The sequence below is a fragment of the Pongo abelii genome, chromosome 19 (genome assembly GCF_028885655.2).
Source record: "Pongo abelii isolate AG06213 chromosome 19, NHGRI_mPonAbe1-v2.0_pri, whole genome shotgun sequence".
Classification (NCBI taxonomy): Eukaryota; Metazoa; Chordata; class Mammalia; order Primates; family Hominidae; genus Pongo; species Pongo abelii.
Window position 1 is genome coordinate 2,858,619 of NC_072004.2, and position 16,214 is coordinate 2,874,832.

Genomic DNA, 16,214 nt, shown 5'->3' on the forward strand with positions numbered 1-16,214 from the left:
TGTCTTGGCGTCCTTCACAGCATGGTCTATGCAGATAGGCACTTATGGTTACACTTCTTTCTTTTAACTCTCTGCCTGTTTGCATTGTTGGTTTTTGCAGGCAAGTCGATTAGAAAGCCAATTAAAAAACGTGTCAATGAGTACTTAATAATAATATGGGTTAAGTAGGATGGGGTTTTGATTTTTTTTTCACATTGAAATGGCATCTTAGGTACCACTGCTGGGGGTCCTCAAAATATGTACTTCTAGTCATTTTCTTAAGAGCTGAGATCTGGATTCTGTGTGTGTGTGTGTGTGTGAGAGAGAGAGAGAGGACAGAGAGAGAGAGATTGTTAGGCTAAGAAGATGCTTTTGGCCCATAGCTAAGTGGGTTGCATGCCTGGTGGTGGAGGAATTGCAGGCCAGGCAGTGTGTCCTATGGCCTTGGAATGGACGAGAAAGGCCTGGGCTCCACTGAAAATGACAAGTTGTTTCATTCCACGGGCTCTGCTGCACCAGAGAGTGCGTGTGCCTTCATTCTTCAGCTGCTGTTAAAGCAAAGCTAGGCTGCGCTTCCGTGGCAGCCCTTTCCTTGTATTGCATTTCACCTTGCGTGTTTGTGTGAGTGTAGAGACTACAATTTGATATGGCTTCTGAAGGCTTACAGTCAGGAAGTGGCAGCCACATCTTGTGTCAGTTGACTGTGGACTCGGTCCTCTTACTCATCCATCTGTTCATTCAACAAGTATTTATCAGGCATTTACTACGTATGAAACATTGACCCAGATACTGGGAAAACTGGTGAACAAAACCAGAATGTCTAATCAGGTGCATGCTGGCTGGGAAGGGCGAGGGTAGATGCTGAGAGGTTCTGCTTTTGAATGTTTGATACTGTGATTTACCTTCCAAAAATACAGTCTCGGCTTGCCTCCCTGCAGGTTTTACCTCTTAAATTCCTCTCTGATCCCTCCTCTCCTTTATGCTTCTGTTACTGCCTCTTCAGGTCCTTCCCCTCACTTCGGCCAATCTGACAGTCTCCTAACTGACCTCCCTGATTTCACCCTTCAGCCCTGTTTCACATCCATTGTTGACAATGCCACTTAACACAAAGCTGGGTGTGTCATTTCCATGCCTGAGACTTTCCATGGACTCTCTATTGTCTATTGCATAAAATCCAAGCTCCTTAACTAGCCATAGGGGACCCTTAATGACATTGCTCACACATGTCTGTGGACACATGGAGATGATCTTCAAGAACAGACTTGCTGCCCAGCTGTGAGGAGCGTGGTCGGCAGACAGCCTTCAGCTGTCAGCTCCTTTAGGGTTTACTGTAGCTACAGAGAGCCTCCTTCCCCAAGGCAGTCCCTTTTTCTGGATAGCCCACACCTGGTGATTGAGGCAGGGGTATAAAGACTGTCCATTTTAACCTGATATGGGACAGCTCTGATGGTCAACAGTCATTCCAAATCTCCTGGCTGGGTTGGTGCTATGGTGTGAAAGTGTCCTTTCCAAAAGTCATGCGTTGAAACTCCATAGCCAGTGCGATAGTATTATGAGGTGGGGCCTTTAAGAGGTGATTAGGCCACGAGGCTCCTCCCACGTGAATGGGATTTAAGACCCTTTATAAAAGAGGCTTCAGGCAGTGTGTGGCTTTCTTGCTCTTTCACCTTCCCCCATGTGAAGGTGCGGCGTTCTTGCGCCCCGAGAGGATGCGGACACAGGATGCCGTCTCGGAAGCAGAGACCAGGTCCTCACTAGCTGGCAGCTTGGTTTGGATTTCCCAGCCTCCAGAACTGTGAGAAATAATTTTCTGTTTTTTATAAATTACCAGTTTCAGGTATTTTGTTATAGAAGCAGAAAATGTGCTGAGATAATCGGCTTTCTGGGAGGCCAGCCTGCAATTTGACTTCCTCCTCTGCCCAATCAAGCTCCGTCCCTTGTTCCTTCACAGGTGCTGTTCCCTCGTAAACACGTTTTACTCCAAACTCTTTCTCATACTTGCTTCTGGAGCCCCCAGCCTGTGACACTGCCTGGATAGCATCATTGCTGCCGCTCTATTTATACCAGACTCCCTGTCACTCCCTGCACACACCCTGTTTCAAATCCCCATGCTTTCATGTGTGCTATTCCCTTTGCCTCAACTTTTCTTCTCAATTTTTTTTCTGGTCAACAAACTTCTATTTTTCCTGTTCCTTCAAACCCAGCTCAGGGAATATCTCCTAGCTGGCTCCTTGTAGCTGGGCTTGGCTTGCTTCTTTGTTCTCTCCCTCCTCCCTTTGCTTACAGGGTACTGCTGTAGTTGGTGGGTACAGTATTGTATACAGAAGTGTATTTGGTACCCAGAAGTGATGGATTCTGGCACAGAAAGGGACCCAGGACTACCTGACACGGTGGTTAATTGTGATTCTGGAGCAGGAGCTGTGATGAACACGGGAGAGCAGATATGCCTTCAACATACTGACTTCATTTCTTTCGGGTACATACCTAGAATTGGGATTACTGAAACATATGGTAGTTCCATTAAAAAGAAAAGTAGAGGCAAGGTCTCACTCTTTTGCCCAGGCTGGAGTGCAGTGGCACAGTTATAGCTCACTGCAGCTTTGCCCTCCTGGGTTCAAGAGATCCTCTTGCTTTAACCTCCCCAGGAGCTAGGACTACAGGTGTGTGCCACTATGCCCAGCTAGCTTTTTAAATTTTGTGTTTGTAGAGACGGGGTATTGCCATGTTGCCCAGGCTGGTGTCAAACTCCTGGCTCTAAGTGATTCTCCTGCCTCGGCCTCCCAAAGTGTTGGGATTACAGGCATGAGCGACTGTGCCCAGGCCACGAGGCTCCTCCCACATGAATGGGGTTAAGACCGTTTATAATCTTCCATAATTGCTCCATACCATCTTCCATAATTGTTATACTAATTTACATTCCCACCAACAATGCTTAAAAGTTACCTTTTCTCCACATCCTCCAATACTCGTCATTCATCTTTATGGTGAAGGCTATTCTAACAAGCGTGAGATGATGTCTCAAGGTGATTTTGATGTATATTTTTCTAATGATTAGTGATGCTGAGCATATTTTCACATACCTATTGGCCATTTGATGTCATCTGAAGAGACATCTGTTCATATATCTATAAACAACATCATTGGTATTTTGATATGGATTTTTTTGCTTTGAATAGCATGGACATTTTAGTAATACTAATTCTTTCAATCCGTGAATGGAATATTTTCCCATTTACTATTCCCTTTTCAATTTTTTCTTCAATGTTTTATAGTTTTTATTTTAGAGATCTTTCATCTCTTTGGTTAAATGTACTCCAAGAGATCTCTGGTTTTTGTAGCTATTGTAAATGGTATGGTTTCTCCATTTTTTTTTTTCAGATAGTTCACTGTTCGTGTATAGATGTTTCTGTTTTTATACCAGTACCATAGTATTTTGATTAAAATTGTTTTATAATATGTTAATATGTTTTTAAATCGGAGAGTGTGATGCCTTCAGCTCTGTTCTTTTTGCTGAAGTTTATTTTTGGCTATTGGGGTCTTTTGTGGTTTTATACGAATTGGTTTGTTTTTGTTTATTAAAAATTTTATTTAAAAAATTTTCAATATGGGCTACATGTGCAGGTTTGTTGCATGTGTATATTGCACCCAGTCAGAGAGCATAGTACCAAATAGGCAGTTTTTCAACCCATGCCTCCCTCCCTTCCTCCCCCACCATTAGTCTGCAGTTTTGTTCTCGTATTTATGTCCACGTGTGTTCAATGTTTAGCTCCCACTTATAAATGAAAACGTGGTATTTGGTTTTCTGTTCCTGAGTTAGTTTGCTTAGGATTGTGGCCTCCAGCTCCATCCATGTTGTTGAAAAGGACGTGATTTCATTCTTTTTTATGACTGCATAATATTCCATGGTGTATACAGACATTTTCTTTATCTGGTCAACCACACTGATGACACCAAAGTTGAATCCATGTCTTTGCTATTGTGAACCGCGTTGTGATGGACATATGCATACATACGTCATTATGGTAGAATGATTTATATACCCCGTAATGGAAATGCTGGGTCAAATGGTAGTTCTAAGTTCTTTGAGAAATCTCCAAACTGCTCTTCACAGTTGCTGAACTAATTTACATTCCCGCCATCAGCATATAAGCATTCCCTCCCTTTTCTCCACAACCTTGCCAGCATCTGCTTTTTCTGGACTTTTTATTAATAACCATTTTGACTGGTGTGAGATGGTGTCTCCTTGTGGTTTTGATTTGCATTTCTCTGATGATTAGTGATGTTGAGCATTTTTTTCATATGTTTGTTGGCCGATTGTGTCCCTTCTCTTGAGAAATGTCATTTCTTTTCCCCATTTTTTAATGGGGTTATTTTTTGGTTGTTTATTTAAGTTCCTTACAAATACTGGATATTAGACCTTTGTCAGATGCATAGTTTGCAAATATTTTCTCCCGTTCTGCAGGTTGTCTGTTTACTCTTTTTACAGTTACTTTTGCTGTGCAGATGCTCTAGGTAATTAGGTCCCACTTTTCAATAGTTTGACCTATTCTTTTCTTATTTGGAGGCGTTTTATTTCTCTTGCCTGATCGCTATGGCTAGGCCTTCCAGTACTATGTTGAATAGGAGTGGTGAGAGTGGGCATCCCTGTTTTGTTCCAGGTCTCAAGGGGAACGGCTGCAGCTTTTGCCCATTCAGTATGATGTTGGCTGTGGGTTTGTCATAGATGGCTCTTATTATTTTGAGGTATGTTCCCTGGATGCCTACTCTGTTGAGGAGTTTTATCATGAAGGGATGCTGGATTTTACCAAAACTTTTTTCTGTTTCTATTGAGATGATCATATGGTTTTTGCTTTTAATTCTGTTTATGGGATAAATCACACTGATTGATTTGTGTATGTTGAACCAGGCTTGCATCCCAGGAACTAAGGCTGGGCAAGTCCAGATGGTCATTTTACAGGTACTTGCTGACATGCAGTTGCCTCTCAACCTGGGGAAGACTAGTGAGAGCAACCGGGTTTTGTGGGGAAGGTGGCTCGGGATTTGAGCCTGAAAGGCCTATGGACAGTGTTTCCTACAGCATGATGTTGACTGGTTTTTTCTCGTGTGGCACCTCTATTGGCCAGAATACAGAGCAATTCCCAAGATATGTGTGCTGGCTACTTTAAGTCCTACCTTCATTCTTTGTTTCTAACTGACCCCAGGTGGTCTAACTCTGCTGGCACGCTCTCTGTTTCCCCTGGGATGAGACAAGAGTGAGCTTGTCTCCTCCTACAAAGGATCCCAGAATGGTGGGGAAACTGAGTATCGGCCTCCAATTCACTTTTCTTATTGTAGAAACTGTGGGTCTAGGAACATTCTGTGTTTGTGGTGTGGTGCTGACTTTGGGGCGGGTGAAATGGTCAGAGAACAATTTCTGTTACTCTTTGGTCATGGCTCTTCTCAATTGTGTGGCCCAGGGTGGTGTCTCAGCCTCAGTTCCAATTCCTGGAATATTCAAGATGGTTTTCTAAAAATTTTAAGTTCCAGGATACATGTGCAGGATATGCAGGTTTGTTACGTAGGTAAATGTGTGCCATGGTGTTTTGCTGCACCTGTCAACCCAACGCTGAGGTACTAAGCCCTGCATGCATTAGCTATTTATCCCAATTCTCTCCCCGCACTGCCCCCACTCCCCCAACATGACCCAGTGTGTGTCGTTCCCCTCCCGGTGTCCTTGTGTTAGGATGGTATTCTTGACTGTGGGTGCTTCTAGTTGGAGTTCTGTGTGGGGGAGTGAAGCTATTCTCCCATCCTGCTTATGTCACTCTCTTGTTGATTAGTTTTTAAGTAACAACTCTATGATTCAGATTTTCTATGTGTTTGGAGGGAAGGAAGTATTGTTATGGACTGAATGTTTGTGTCCCTGCCAAATCCATTTGTTGAAGCTCTAATTCCCCATGTAATAGTACCTTTGGAAGGTAATTGGGTTTAGAGGAGCTCATGATGGTGAGCCCCATAATGGGATTAGTGCTCTTGTAAGAAGAGGAGGAGACCAGTGCTTTTTCTTTCTCTCCTTGCATACACAAAGAAGAGGTCATGTGAGCACACAGCAAGATGGTGGCTGCCTACAAGCTAGGAAGAAGTCTTACAGAACCCAACCATGCTGGCATCCTGATAGTGACTCCTAGCTTCCACAAGTGTGAGAAAATAAATCTGTTGTTTAAGCCACCCAGTGTATAGTATTTTATTATAACAGCCCTAATTGACTAAGACAAATGTGTTTTCCACATCTAACCATTGATCCAGTTTCAAACCCAATGGCAAACCAACCTTCAGATCCTTTAAAACTACAAAACTAATTATGAATAATTTCAAGCATACAATAAAATAATTTTAGAGACATATATACCATCCACAAAATTAAAAATATTAATGTTACCTGATCATGTCACTTCTTTCTATAAAAAAAATATTTAAAATGTTACAGATAACACTAAAGCATTATCCCCATTCCTTTCCCTCATTTTGTCCTCTTTTTCAAAGGAACTGATTTCCTGAATTTGAGAACAATTTTCAAGTATGTTTGTACTTTAGGAGAACAGTTCTCAAACTTTTGGTTTCAGGATGCATTTACCTGCTTAAAATTTTTGGGACCAAAAGAGCTGTGAGCTGTGTTTATGTGGATTGTAGCTATCGATATGCTCATATTAGAAAGACATTTAAAATATTTATTTACTAATTCATTCATAAAATAATAGTACTACCACTATATGTTTTTATAGTAGGATTTAAAATAGAAATCACTATATTTTTAAAAACAATTTATTGAAGAATAGCATGGTTTTACATCTTTTCAAATCTTTTTAATGTCTGGCTTAATAGAAGAGAGCTAGATTCTTGTATCAGCTTCTGCATTTATTTGTAGTGATACGTTATTTTGGTTGACATGTATGAAGAAAATCCAGCCTTATACAGATACGTAATTGCAAAAGGGAGGATTATGTTAATAACCTTTTCAATTAATATTATTTGATACTACATCAAAACGTGATAAGTAGTAGTTTCTTAAAGGCTAGTAGCAATGCAGAATCTGATAACATATCAATAGGCATTTTTATCCCCTATGTCATTAAAATTCATTGGCTTCTTTTGCATTTTAAATTGATCTTTTATCCACGTGTAACTTTTTCACATAATGCATTAGTCATTTGAAAAATATTGACTCACTGAATTATGCAGATCTTCCAAATGTTGACACGTTTAATGTGTATATGAAATATATATCCATCACCATGATGGATGAGTTTTCCAAATGGTGATATTTGCTTGATAGAGCAAATATTTATTACTGGCAACAAATACTGTCAGTTTTTCTTATAATAACAGGCTCACTTCATTTATTTTGTGACAACATTTGGCAAATACCAGTTCTGAATAACTATAGTTTATCAGTTATTCTAACAAATAAAAATAATGTTCCATGAAGTGGCTGGTTGAGACCAAATTCAATCAGTCAAGTACTTCCTCACAAGACAACCATTGTACTCTGAGATGCAGAAATGTTCTATGTGGACTTGCCATTTTATTATACAAAGTATTAAAAAGATATACACTAAAAGATATGATTTAATAATTTTACTGCTTTATCAAGGACAACAATTGTTTAGAATTTTATCTTTCTCTGCATCTATTGACATGTTGATTTTTTAATTTTAATTTGTCAATATAATAACATTTATGGATTTAAAAGTATCAAATTATCTTTATATACCTTTAGTATATCCTAGTGGGTCCTTATGTAGTATTTTTAAATTCTCTGTTGGATTCAATTTGCTAGGATTTTCTTTGGGATACCTGTATTTGTAGTTTTAAGTGAAATTAGCTCCTGCACTTTTCTTTCTTGTACTCTTTTTCTGCTTTGATATCAGGTGATAATTATGACATAAAACTATTTGGGAAGTTTCTGCTTCTGTTCTCTGCAGAGATTTTTTTTTTTTAAACTGGATGATCCATAACTTGCTAAAAGTTGCATATCAATGGATTTGTATTTGTGATATATGTACATATTCATATATATGAATAAAATGATTGCTTAAATTCTACTAGTTATAGGACTATTTAATTTTTCCATTTCTTCTTGAGTCAGCTTTGATAAGTCACATTTTTTTCAAGGATTTTTTATTTTGTCAAAATGTTCAAAATTGTTGGCATGTAGATGTTGATATTGTCTCTTCATCATCCTAATCTTGGTGTTATGTTTAGTTTTTACCCCCATTCTTCCCACTGTAGTGTTTACTTGTGTCTTTTGTTTCCTTGATCAATATCCCAGAGGTTTATTCACTTCATTTTTTTTAAAAAAGAACCAATCTTTGGCTTTTAAAATTCTCTTCATTATATTTTTGTTTTTTATTGAGTTCTATTCCCAATTTATTTATTAAAATATTTCCTTTCCTCTGTATTCTCTGGGATCACTAAATTGTTCATTTGTTCCAGAATCCTCCACTTCTATTGGCCCTACTACCACTGCTATTTATGAATATGTGCTGATGTTTGAGAGTTTTGTTTTGAGGGGTGGATGGAATTCTTGCATGAAGAAGAGAAGGAAGGTGAGGAACTACAGAAATAAAAGACAGGATGGTCTTTCCAAGGGCAAGGTCTGACTTCCTACAGAGAAAAGGAATGCAGGGAAAAGGCAAGAGAGTGTTGCTTTGAGGCCCCAAAGATAAAATCAACCCAGAGCACAAGAGGAATCTTGTTGGCATTTCTGCATGAACCATATGGGCTGTGTCCAGAGTGACTATATGTCAGCATTGAAGTGGTGCATGTTGTACCTGTTAGAACATCAAGAAAGGGGAAGCCTCACCCAGGGCATCTGTGGTAGGGGTAGTGCAAAGTGTCTTCTCCAAAGAGCTTGAAGGTAGCAGGCTCCTGAGGGAAGCCAGACCTCTGGATCAAAGTGAATGGGTGCTAGAAAACATGAGAGCCCTCCCTAAGCTATGACTGGGTATATATAGATAAGCCTAGGACTGTGGGCCTATGATCAAGCAGGTTTAAATATTTGACCCTGTAAAATCCTGGTAGTAGTGTTAGCATGACATTATTTATTGCCAAGGCTGGTGAGGTCTAGGAGGCACTGGGATACACATTGTGTCTTTTCTTCACCACAGGTAGATATGCTCATCCTGAGCTGGAGCTGTACTCTGACTGTTGCATATCCCAAAGCATAATGCCTTATGTGGGTGAAGGATATTTCTGGTCTCCACTTCAATCCCCTTTCCAAAATTACCTTCATTTAAGCCTCTGAAAGGGTCTCCCTAGGAGTTTTCCCAGAGCCCCATGCATGTCTTTGTTCCTCAGGCTGTAGATGAAAGGGTTCATCATAGGTGTCACCACCGCATACATCACTGTGGCTACTGAGTCCTTCATGGAGTAGGTGTGGAGGGGCTGCAGGTACACCATAACAAGTGTCCCATAAAAGAGGGAGACCACACCCAAATGCAAGGCACAGGTAGAGAAGGCTTTGTATTTCTTAGAGGCTGAGGGTATTTGAAGGATGGTTCTGACAATACGTACATAGGATGTGGTCGTGAACCCTAAGGGAGTGAGGAAGATGAAGCAGCCAGTGGCAACCAGCACTGTGTGAATGATGTGGATGTTGGAACATGCCAGCCACAGCAGGACGTACATTTCACAGAAGAGGTAGTGGATCTTTCGGGACCCGCAGAAGGCCACCCTGGTCATGAGGAGGGTGAGGAGGAGGCCATAGAGAACAGACAGCCCCCAACACAAGGAGAGGAACAAGACACAGAGCCCAGGGCTCATGGCTGTGACATAGTGGAGGGGGCAGCAGATGGCCACATAGCGATCATACGCCATCACGGCCAGGATGAGGTTGTCCAGGGCCACCAAGGAGAGCAGGAAGTAGAGCTGCGTCAGACACCCTGCATAGGAGATGGCTTTGTCCTGGGACTGGAGGTTCACCAGCATCTTGGGGATTGTGTTGGTGACAAGAGGTCAGTGAAGGAGAGGTTGGCCAGGAAGAAGTACATGGGGGTGTGCAGGCGGGAATCAGAGCTGATGGCCAGGATGATGAGCACATTTCCCACCACCGTGACCAGGTACATGGACAGGAGCATCCAAAACAGGATCCGCTGCTGCTCAGGACTCTCTGACATCCCCAGGAGAAGGAACTCTGAACCTTCACTCTGGTTGCCTCCATCCATTTCCCCAACTGTCTGCAATATTAACACCAACAAATGTTTATTAAGTGCCTCCATTTGAATAAGGACATGAAGATAAGCAAAATCAGCTTTTTTCTTAGCATTAAAATATCTTGGACTAAATTTTAAAAGTAATAAAAGCAACAGGTCATTATAGGCACAAAAACAGAATATGGAAGGTATGCAACTTAATTATTCCAGCAACTTCTAACCTGACATACTGAATATTATAAAAGTAATGTCTAAGCCTTATTTTTAATCCTGCCATCTTCCAATAGTCTTGAAGTGTTTAAAGTTTAGTGTGTTATGTTATGATTTTATACAGGGTTTTAAGTGGTATTTAATATAGGTATACACATTACAAGAAATGATTATTGTCCAGTTGGAGGAAGTGGAGAAATACTGGAAACGAGAAAGAAGAATTATTATTACTTGTTGATATAATGATTTCTCTGGGAAATCTAAGAAAATCAGTGGAAACATCATTAGAAAAAAAAAGATGTCTGTGATTAGTCAGTGAAGTGACCCATGACGGAATGAACAGACCCTCAGCTTTCATGGTCCCTGTAAGCTGTGTAGTGCAGCGCTAAAGACCGTCCTGTGGGAACTCTTAAATTCAAGTCTAAGCACTGCCTCTTCCTGGCTGTAATGCCTCAGGCAGGTCACTTATGTTCTTTAAGACTCACGTTTTTTTAATGTGAAAAATGGGTTGGGGTGAGGAGAAAATTAAGGAATAAAGTACTTAACACAAAGAGGTGACATGTGGAGAGCATTCAATAAATAGTACCTGTTATTATATACGAATGATAATCAAGAATACTAAGATTAAAATATAATATGAAACACATCAGCAAACAATCTATGCATTAAGATATTAAGAATCAGGTATGGTCTTCAAATTCTCTATTGAGGCATAAAGTAAAAATTTGTTAAATGGACAGATATAATGAAGATTCTCGATAACAAGATGAGATGTTGCAAAGGTGCATATCCTAAGTTGTTGTAAAATTTAACCTATTTGAAAGTCAAAATTGTAACAGGGTTTTAAAGATACAAAAGCTAGTTTAAATTTCCTCTAAAAATAAGAATGAAAATAAGCTAGGAAAATGTTGAAGACAAGGAGATACTTGCTCTGTCAAATATTAAGAACTCTACAATAGTGGGGGTACTGGTGCTGGAATGAACAGATCAGTAGAACTGCCTAGAAACATAAGAAACAGCCAAGTTCATGTGGAATGTGGCGAATTGTTATGGTGACACTTTAATTCAGCAGGGAAAGGTTGCATTATGCAATAAATGGCATTAGGACAACTGTCTACTTATTTTTTTGGGAAAAGTTACATCAGTGTTTTCTATTTTATCCAACATACTAAAACATAACAAACATACTAGTATATTTTATCAAAATAGACTAAAGATAAAACAATTATTTTTTTCCTTTTGAAAACCTAATGTATATGGAATAAAACATTAAAAAATCTGAAAAGTTATAAAGGAGATAATATAAATTGTATCAAATTCCAGCATGTAGAGATAGACAACCATGGCTAATGTCTTTAGTCAAGACATGAAGGACCACAAAAAGCCAGCCTTGTAACACGATGGGCAAAGAGCTTTGCAGAAAAGCAGGTGCATGTACAGATGCCCTGAGAGGGGAAAGGTCTTTCTCGTGTTTAAGGAAGTAAATATAGGCCAGCATGCCTTGTGGTGAAGAGGATATTGGTGAGACAGGACGTTGTGCCATGGCCAGTAATGAACTGTAAAGCAGAAGTGGGTGTGTACATTTAGCAACTATTTTTTTCTTTGTATTTTATCAACTGTATTTTAAAAATCACGTATGGCTGTTGCATTTTTAATCGAACGCTTTTTCAGTGTCACTCAAGATGTATTTTGTGAATAGCCTTCTCAATATTGAAGCATACTTGCATGCCCAGTATGAACTACTGCATCAATTTGCTAATATTTTATTTAGACTTTTGTAGTCACAATTATTATTATTATTATTTTTTAATTTTTTAAATTTATGAAGTATTTATTGATGATTCTTGGGTGTTTCTGGGAGAGGGGGATATGGGAGGGTCATAGGATAATAGTGGAGAGAAGGTCAGGAGATAAACACATGAACAAAGGTCTCTGGTTTTCCTAGGCAGAGGTCCCTGCGGCCTTCTGCAGTGTTTGTGCCCCTGGGTACTGGAGATTAGGGAGTGGTGATGACTCTTAAAGAGCATGCTGCCTTCAAGCTTCTGTTTAACAAAGCACATCTTGCACCGCCCTTAAACCATTTAACCCTGAGTTGACACAGCATGTGTTTCAGAGAGCACGGGGCTGGGGGAAAGGCCATAGATCAACAGCATCCCAAGGCAGAAGAATTTCTCCTAGTCAGAACAAAATGGAGTCTCCTATGCCCACCCCTTTCTACACAGACACAGCAACAATCTGATCTCTCCTTCCTTTCCCCACACTTCCCCCCCCTTCTCTTCAACAAAACCGCCATTGTCCTCATGGCCCGCTCCCGATGGTCGCTGTCTCTTCGGAGCTGTTGGGTACATCTCCCAGACAGGGCGGCCGGGCAGAGGCGCTCCTCGCTTCCCAGACGGGGCCGCCCGGGCAGAGGCGCTCCTCACTTCCTCCCAGACGGGGTGGCAGCCGGGCAGAGGCGCTCCTCACCTCCCAGACGGGGTGGCCGGGCAGAGGCGCTCCTCACTTCCCAGAGGGGGCGGCCGGGCAGAGGCGCCCCTCACCTCCCAGACGGGGCGGCCGGGCAGAGACGCTCCTCACTTCCTCCCAGACGGGGTGGCGGCCAGGCAGAGGCGCTCCTCACCTCCCAGACAGGGCGGCCGGGCAGAGGCGCTCCTCACTTCCCAGACTGGGCGGCCGGGCAGAGGCGCTCCTCACCTCCTATACGGGGTGGCCAGGCAGAGGCGCTCCTCACTTCCCAGAGGGGGCGGCCGGGCAGAGGTGCTCCTCATCTCCCAGACAGGGCGGCCGGGCAGAGGCGCTCCTCACCTCCTATACGGGGTGGCCAGGCAGAGGCGCTCCTCACTTCCCAGACGGTGTGGTGGCCGGGTAGAGGCGCTCTTCCCTTCCCAGATGGGGCAGCCAGGCAGAGGCGCTCCTCACTTCCTCCCAGACGGGGTGGCGGCCAGGCAGAGGCGCTCCTCACTTCCCAGAGGGGGCGGCCGGGCAGAGGTGCTCCTCATCTCCCAGACAGGGCGGCCGGGCAGAGGTGCTCCTCATCTCCCAGATGGGGCGGCCGGGCAGAGGCGCTCCTCACTTCCTCCCAGTCGGGGTGACGGCTGGGCAGAGGCGCTCCTCACCTCCCAGACGGGGCGGCCGGGCAGAGGCGCTCCTCACTTCCTCCCAGACGGGGTGGCGGCCAGGCAGAGGCGCTCCTCACTTCCCAGATGGGGTGGCCGGGCAGAGGCGCTCCTCACTTCCCAGACGGGGTGGCCCGGCAGAGGCGCTCCTCACTTCCCATACGGGGTGGCAGCCAGGCAGAGGTGCTCCTCACTTCCCAGATGGGGCAGCCGGGCAGAGGTGCTCCTCACTTCCCAGACGGGGCGGCCGGGCAGAGGTGCTCCTCACTTCCTCCCAGACGGGGTGGCGGCCGGGCAGAGGCGCTTCTCCCTTCCCAGACGGAGTGGCCAGGCAGAGGCGCTCCTCACCTCCCAGAGTGGGCGGCCAGGCAGAGGCGCTCCTCACTTCCCAGAGTGGGCGGCCGGGCAGAGGCGCTCCTCACTTCCCATAGGGGGTGGCAGCCAGGCAGAGGCGCTCCTCACTTCCCAGATGGGGCAGCTGGGCAGAGGTGCTCCTCACTTCCTCCCAGACGGGGTGGCGGCCAGGCAGAGGCGCTCCTCACCTCCCAGACGGGGCGGCCGGGCAGAGGCGCTCCTCACCTCCCAGACGGGGCGGCTGGGCAGAGGCGCTCCTCACCTCCCAGAAGGGGCGGCTGGGCAGAGGCGCTCCTCACTTCCCATATGGGGTGGCAGCCGGGCAGAGGCGCTCCTCACTTCCCAGAGGGGGTGGCAGCCAGGCAGAGGCGCTCCTCACCTCCCAGATGGGGCAACCGGGCAGAGGCGCTCCACACTTCCTCCCAGACGGGGTGGCGGCCAGGCAGAGGCGCTCCTCACCTCCCAGACGGGGCGGCCGGGCAGAGGTGCTCCTCATCTCCCAGATGGGGCAGCCGGGCAGAGGTGCTCCTCACTTCCTCCCAGACGGGGTGGCAGCCGGGCAGAGGCACTCCTCACCTCCCAGACGGGGCGGCCGGGCAGAGGCGCTCCTCACTTCCTCCCAGACGGGGTGGCGGCTGGGCAGAGGCGCTCCTCACCTCCCAGAAGGGGTGGCCAGGCAGAGGCGCTCCTCACCTCCCAGACGGGGCAGCCGGGCAGAGGTGCTCCTCACTTCCTCCCAGACGGGGTGGCAGCCGGGCAGAGGGGCTCCTCACATCCCAGACGATGGGCGGCCGGGCAGAGGCACTCCTCACTTCCCAGATAGGGCGGCCGGGCAGAGGGGCTCCTCACATCCCAGACGATGGGCGGCCAGGCAGAGATGCTCCTCACTTCCTAGACGGGGTGGCGGCGGGGCAGAGGCTGTAATCTTAGCACTTTAAGAGGCCAAGGCAGGAGGCTGGTAGGTGGAGGTTGCAGCGAGCCGAGATCACACCACTGCACTCCAGCCTGAGCACCATTGAGCATTGAGTGAGCGAGACTCCGTCTGCAATCCCAGCACCTCGGGAGGCCGAGGCAGGCAGATCACTCGAGGCCAGGAGCTGGAGACCAGCCCGGTCAAGACGGCGAAACCCCGTCTCCACCAAAAATACAAAAACCATTCAGGCGTGGCGGCGCGCGCCTGCAATCCCAGGCACCTGGCAGGCCAAGGCAGGAGAGTCACAGGAGCCCGAGGCAGGGAGGTTGCAGCAAGCCGAGATCATGGCAGTACAGTCCAGCTTCGATAACAGCGGGAGACTGAAAAAAGAAGGAGAGGGAGACCGAAGAAAGGGGAGGGAGAGGGAGAGGGAGAGGGAGAGCGAGAGCTGTAGTCACAATTATTAATGAGGTTTGTCTATGGTCTTTTTTGGTATGTGCCACCCTTCTTACCATTTTAGTATGATTTGGCTTGCATCAGAGTCCATACTAAACTTGTATTCACTTATTTTCAAGTCTAACATTTGAAATTTGTTGCAGTTTCTTTAATAACTTATAAGAGAAATTTTAAAAATATTTTGTAGAATTCTTTTTGTATACATTTATTTATTTAGAGATTGGGTCTCACTCTGTTGCCCAGCCTAGAGTAAAGCAGTGTCATCACAGCTCACTGTAGCCTTGAACTCCTGGGCTCAAGCCATCCTCCCACCTCAGCCTCCTGAGTAGCTGGGACCACAGGCATGTGTCACCATGGCTGGCTAATTTAAATTTTTGGTAGAAACGGGGTCTCGCTATGTTGCCCAGGCTGGTCTCCAACTCCTGGCCCCCAGCGATCCTTCTGCCTTGTCTTCCCAAAGTAGTTTGATTACAGTCATGAGCCACTGCACCTGGCCTTGGAATTATCTTTCTAAATAAAAATAGCTTTATCAGGGTGCAGTGGCCCAAGCCTGTAATCCCAGCACTTTGGGAGGCAGAGGCGTGCATATCGTTTGGACCCAGGAGTTCCAGACCCGGCCTAGGCAACATGGCGAAACCCCATCTCTACTAAAAATACAAAATTAACTGGGTGTGGTGGCAGATGCCTGTAGTCCCAGCTACTTGGGAGGCTGAGGTGGGAAGATCACCTGAGCCCGGGAGGTTGAGGCTGCCGTGAGCCATGATTGTGCCACTGCCCTCCAGCCTGGGCAACAGAGCAAGACCCTGTCTCAAAAAAATGGCTTTAAAAAACTGTATTGTAATCTATTGATTATAAACAAAAAATTTCCAAAGTGAAAAATTAAAGCAATACCAAAAATTTATACGGAAAGTAAAAGTCATCCCAAATTCTGTCAGAGCAGCCACTGTTTACACTTTGGTGAAGATACTTTCCGTTTGATTCATTCAGTCATCTTTA

At 44.9% G+C, this 16,214-nt stretch overlaps 1 protein-coding gene across 1 annotated transcript; it reads right to left on the reverse strand.

Annotated features, from left to right (window-relative positions):
- Window positions 1-9,246: 9,246 nt before the first annotated feature.
- LOC100437602 (olfactory receptor 1D5) lies at window positions 9,247-10,196 on the reverse strand. The gene is given in 2 exon segments (XM_002826834.3): window positions 9,247-9,968; window positions 9,971-10,196. Coding segments are annotated over 2 exon segments (933 nt in total). The 5' UTR covers window positions 10,182-10,196.
- Window positions 10,197-16,214: the final 6,018 nt, after the last annotated feature.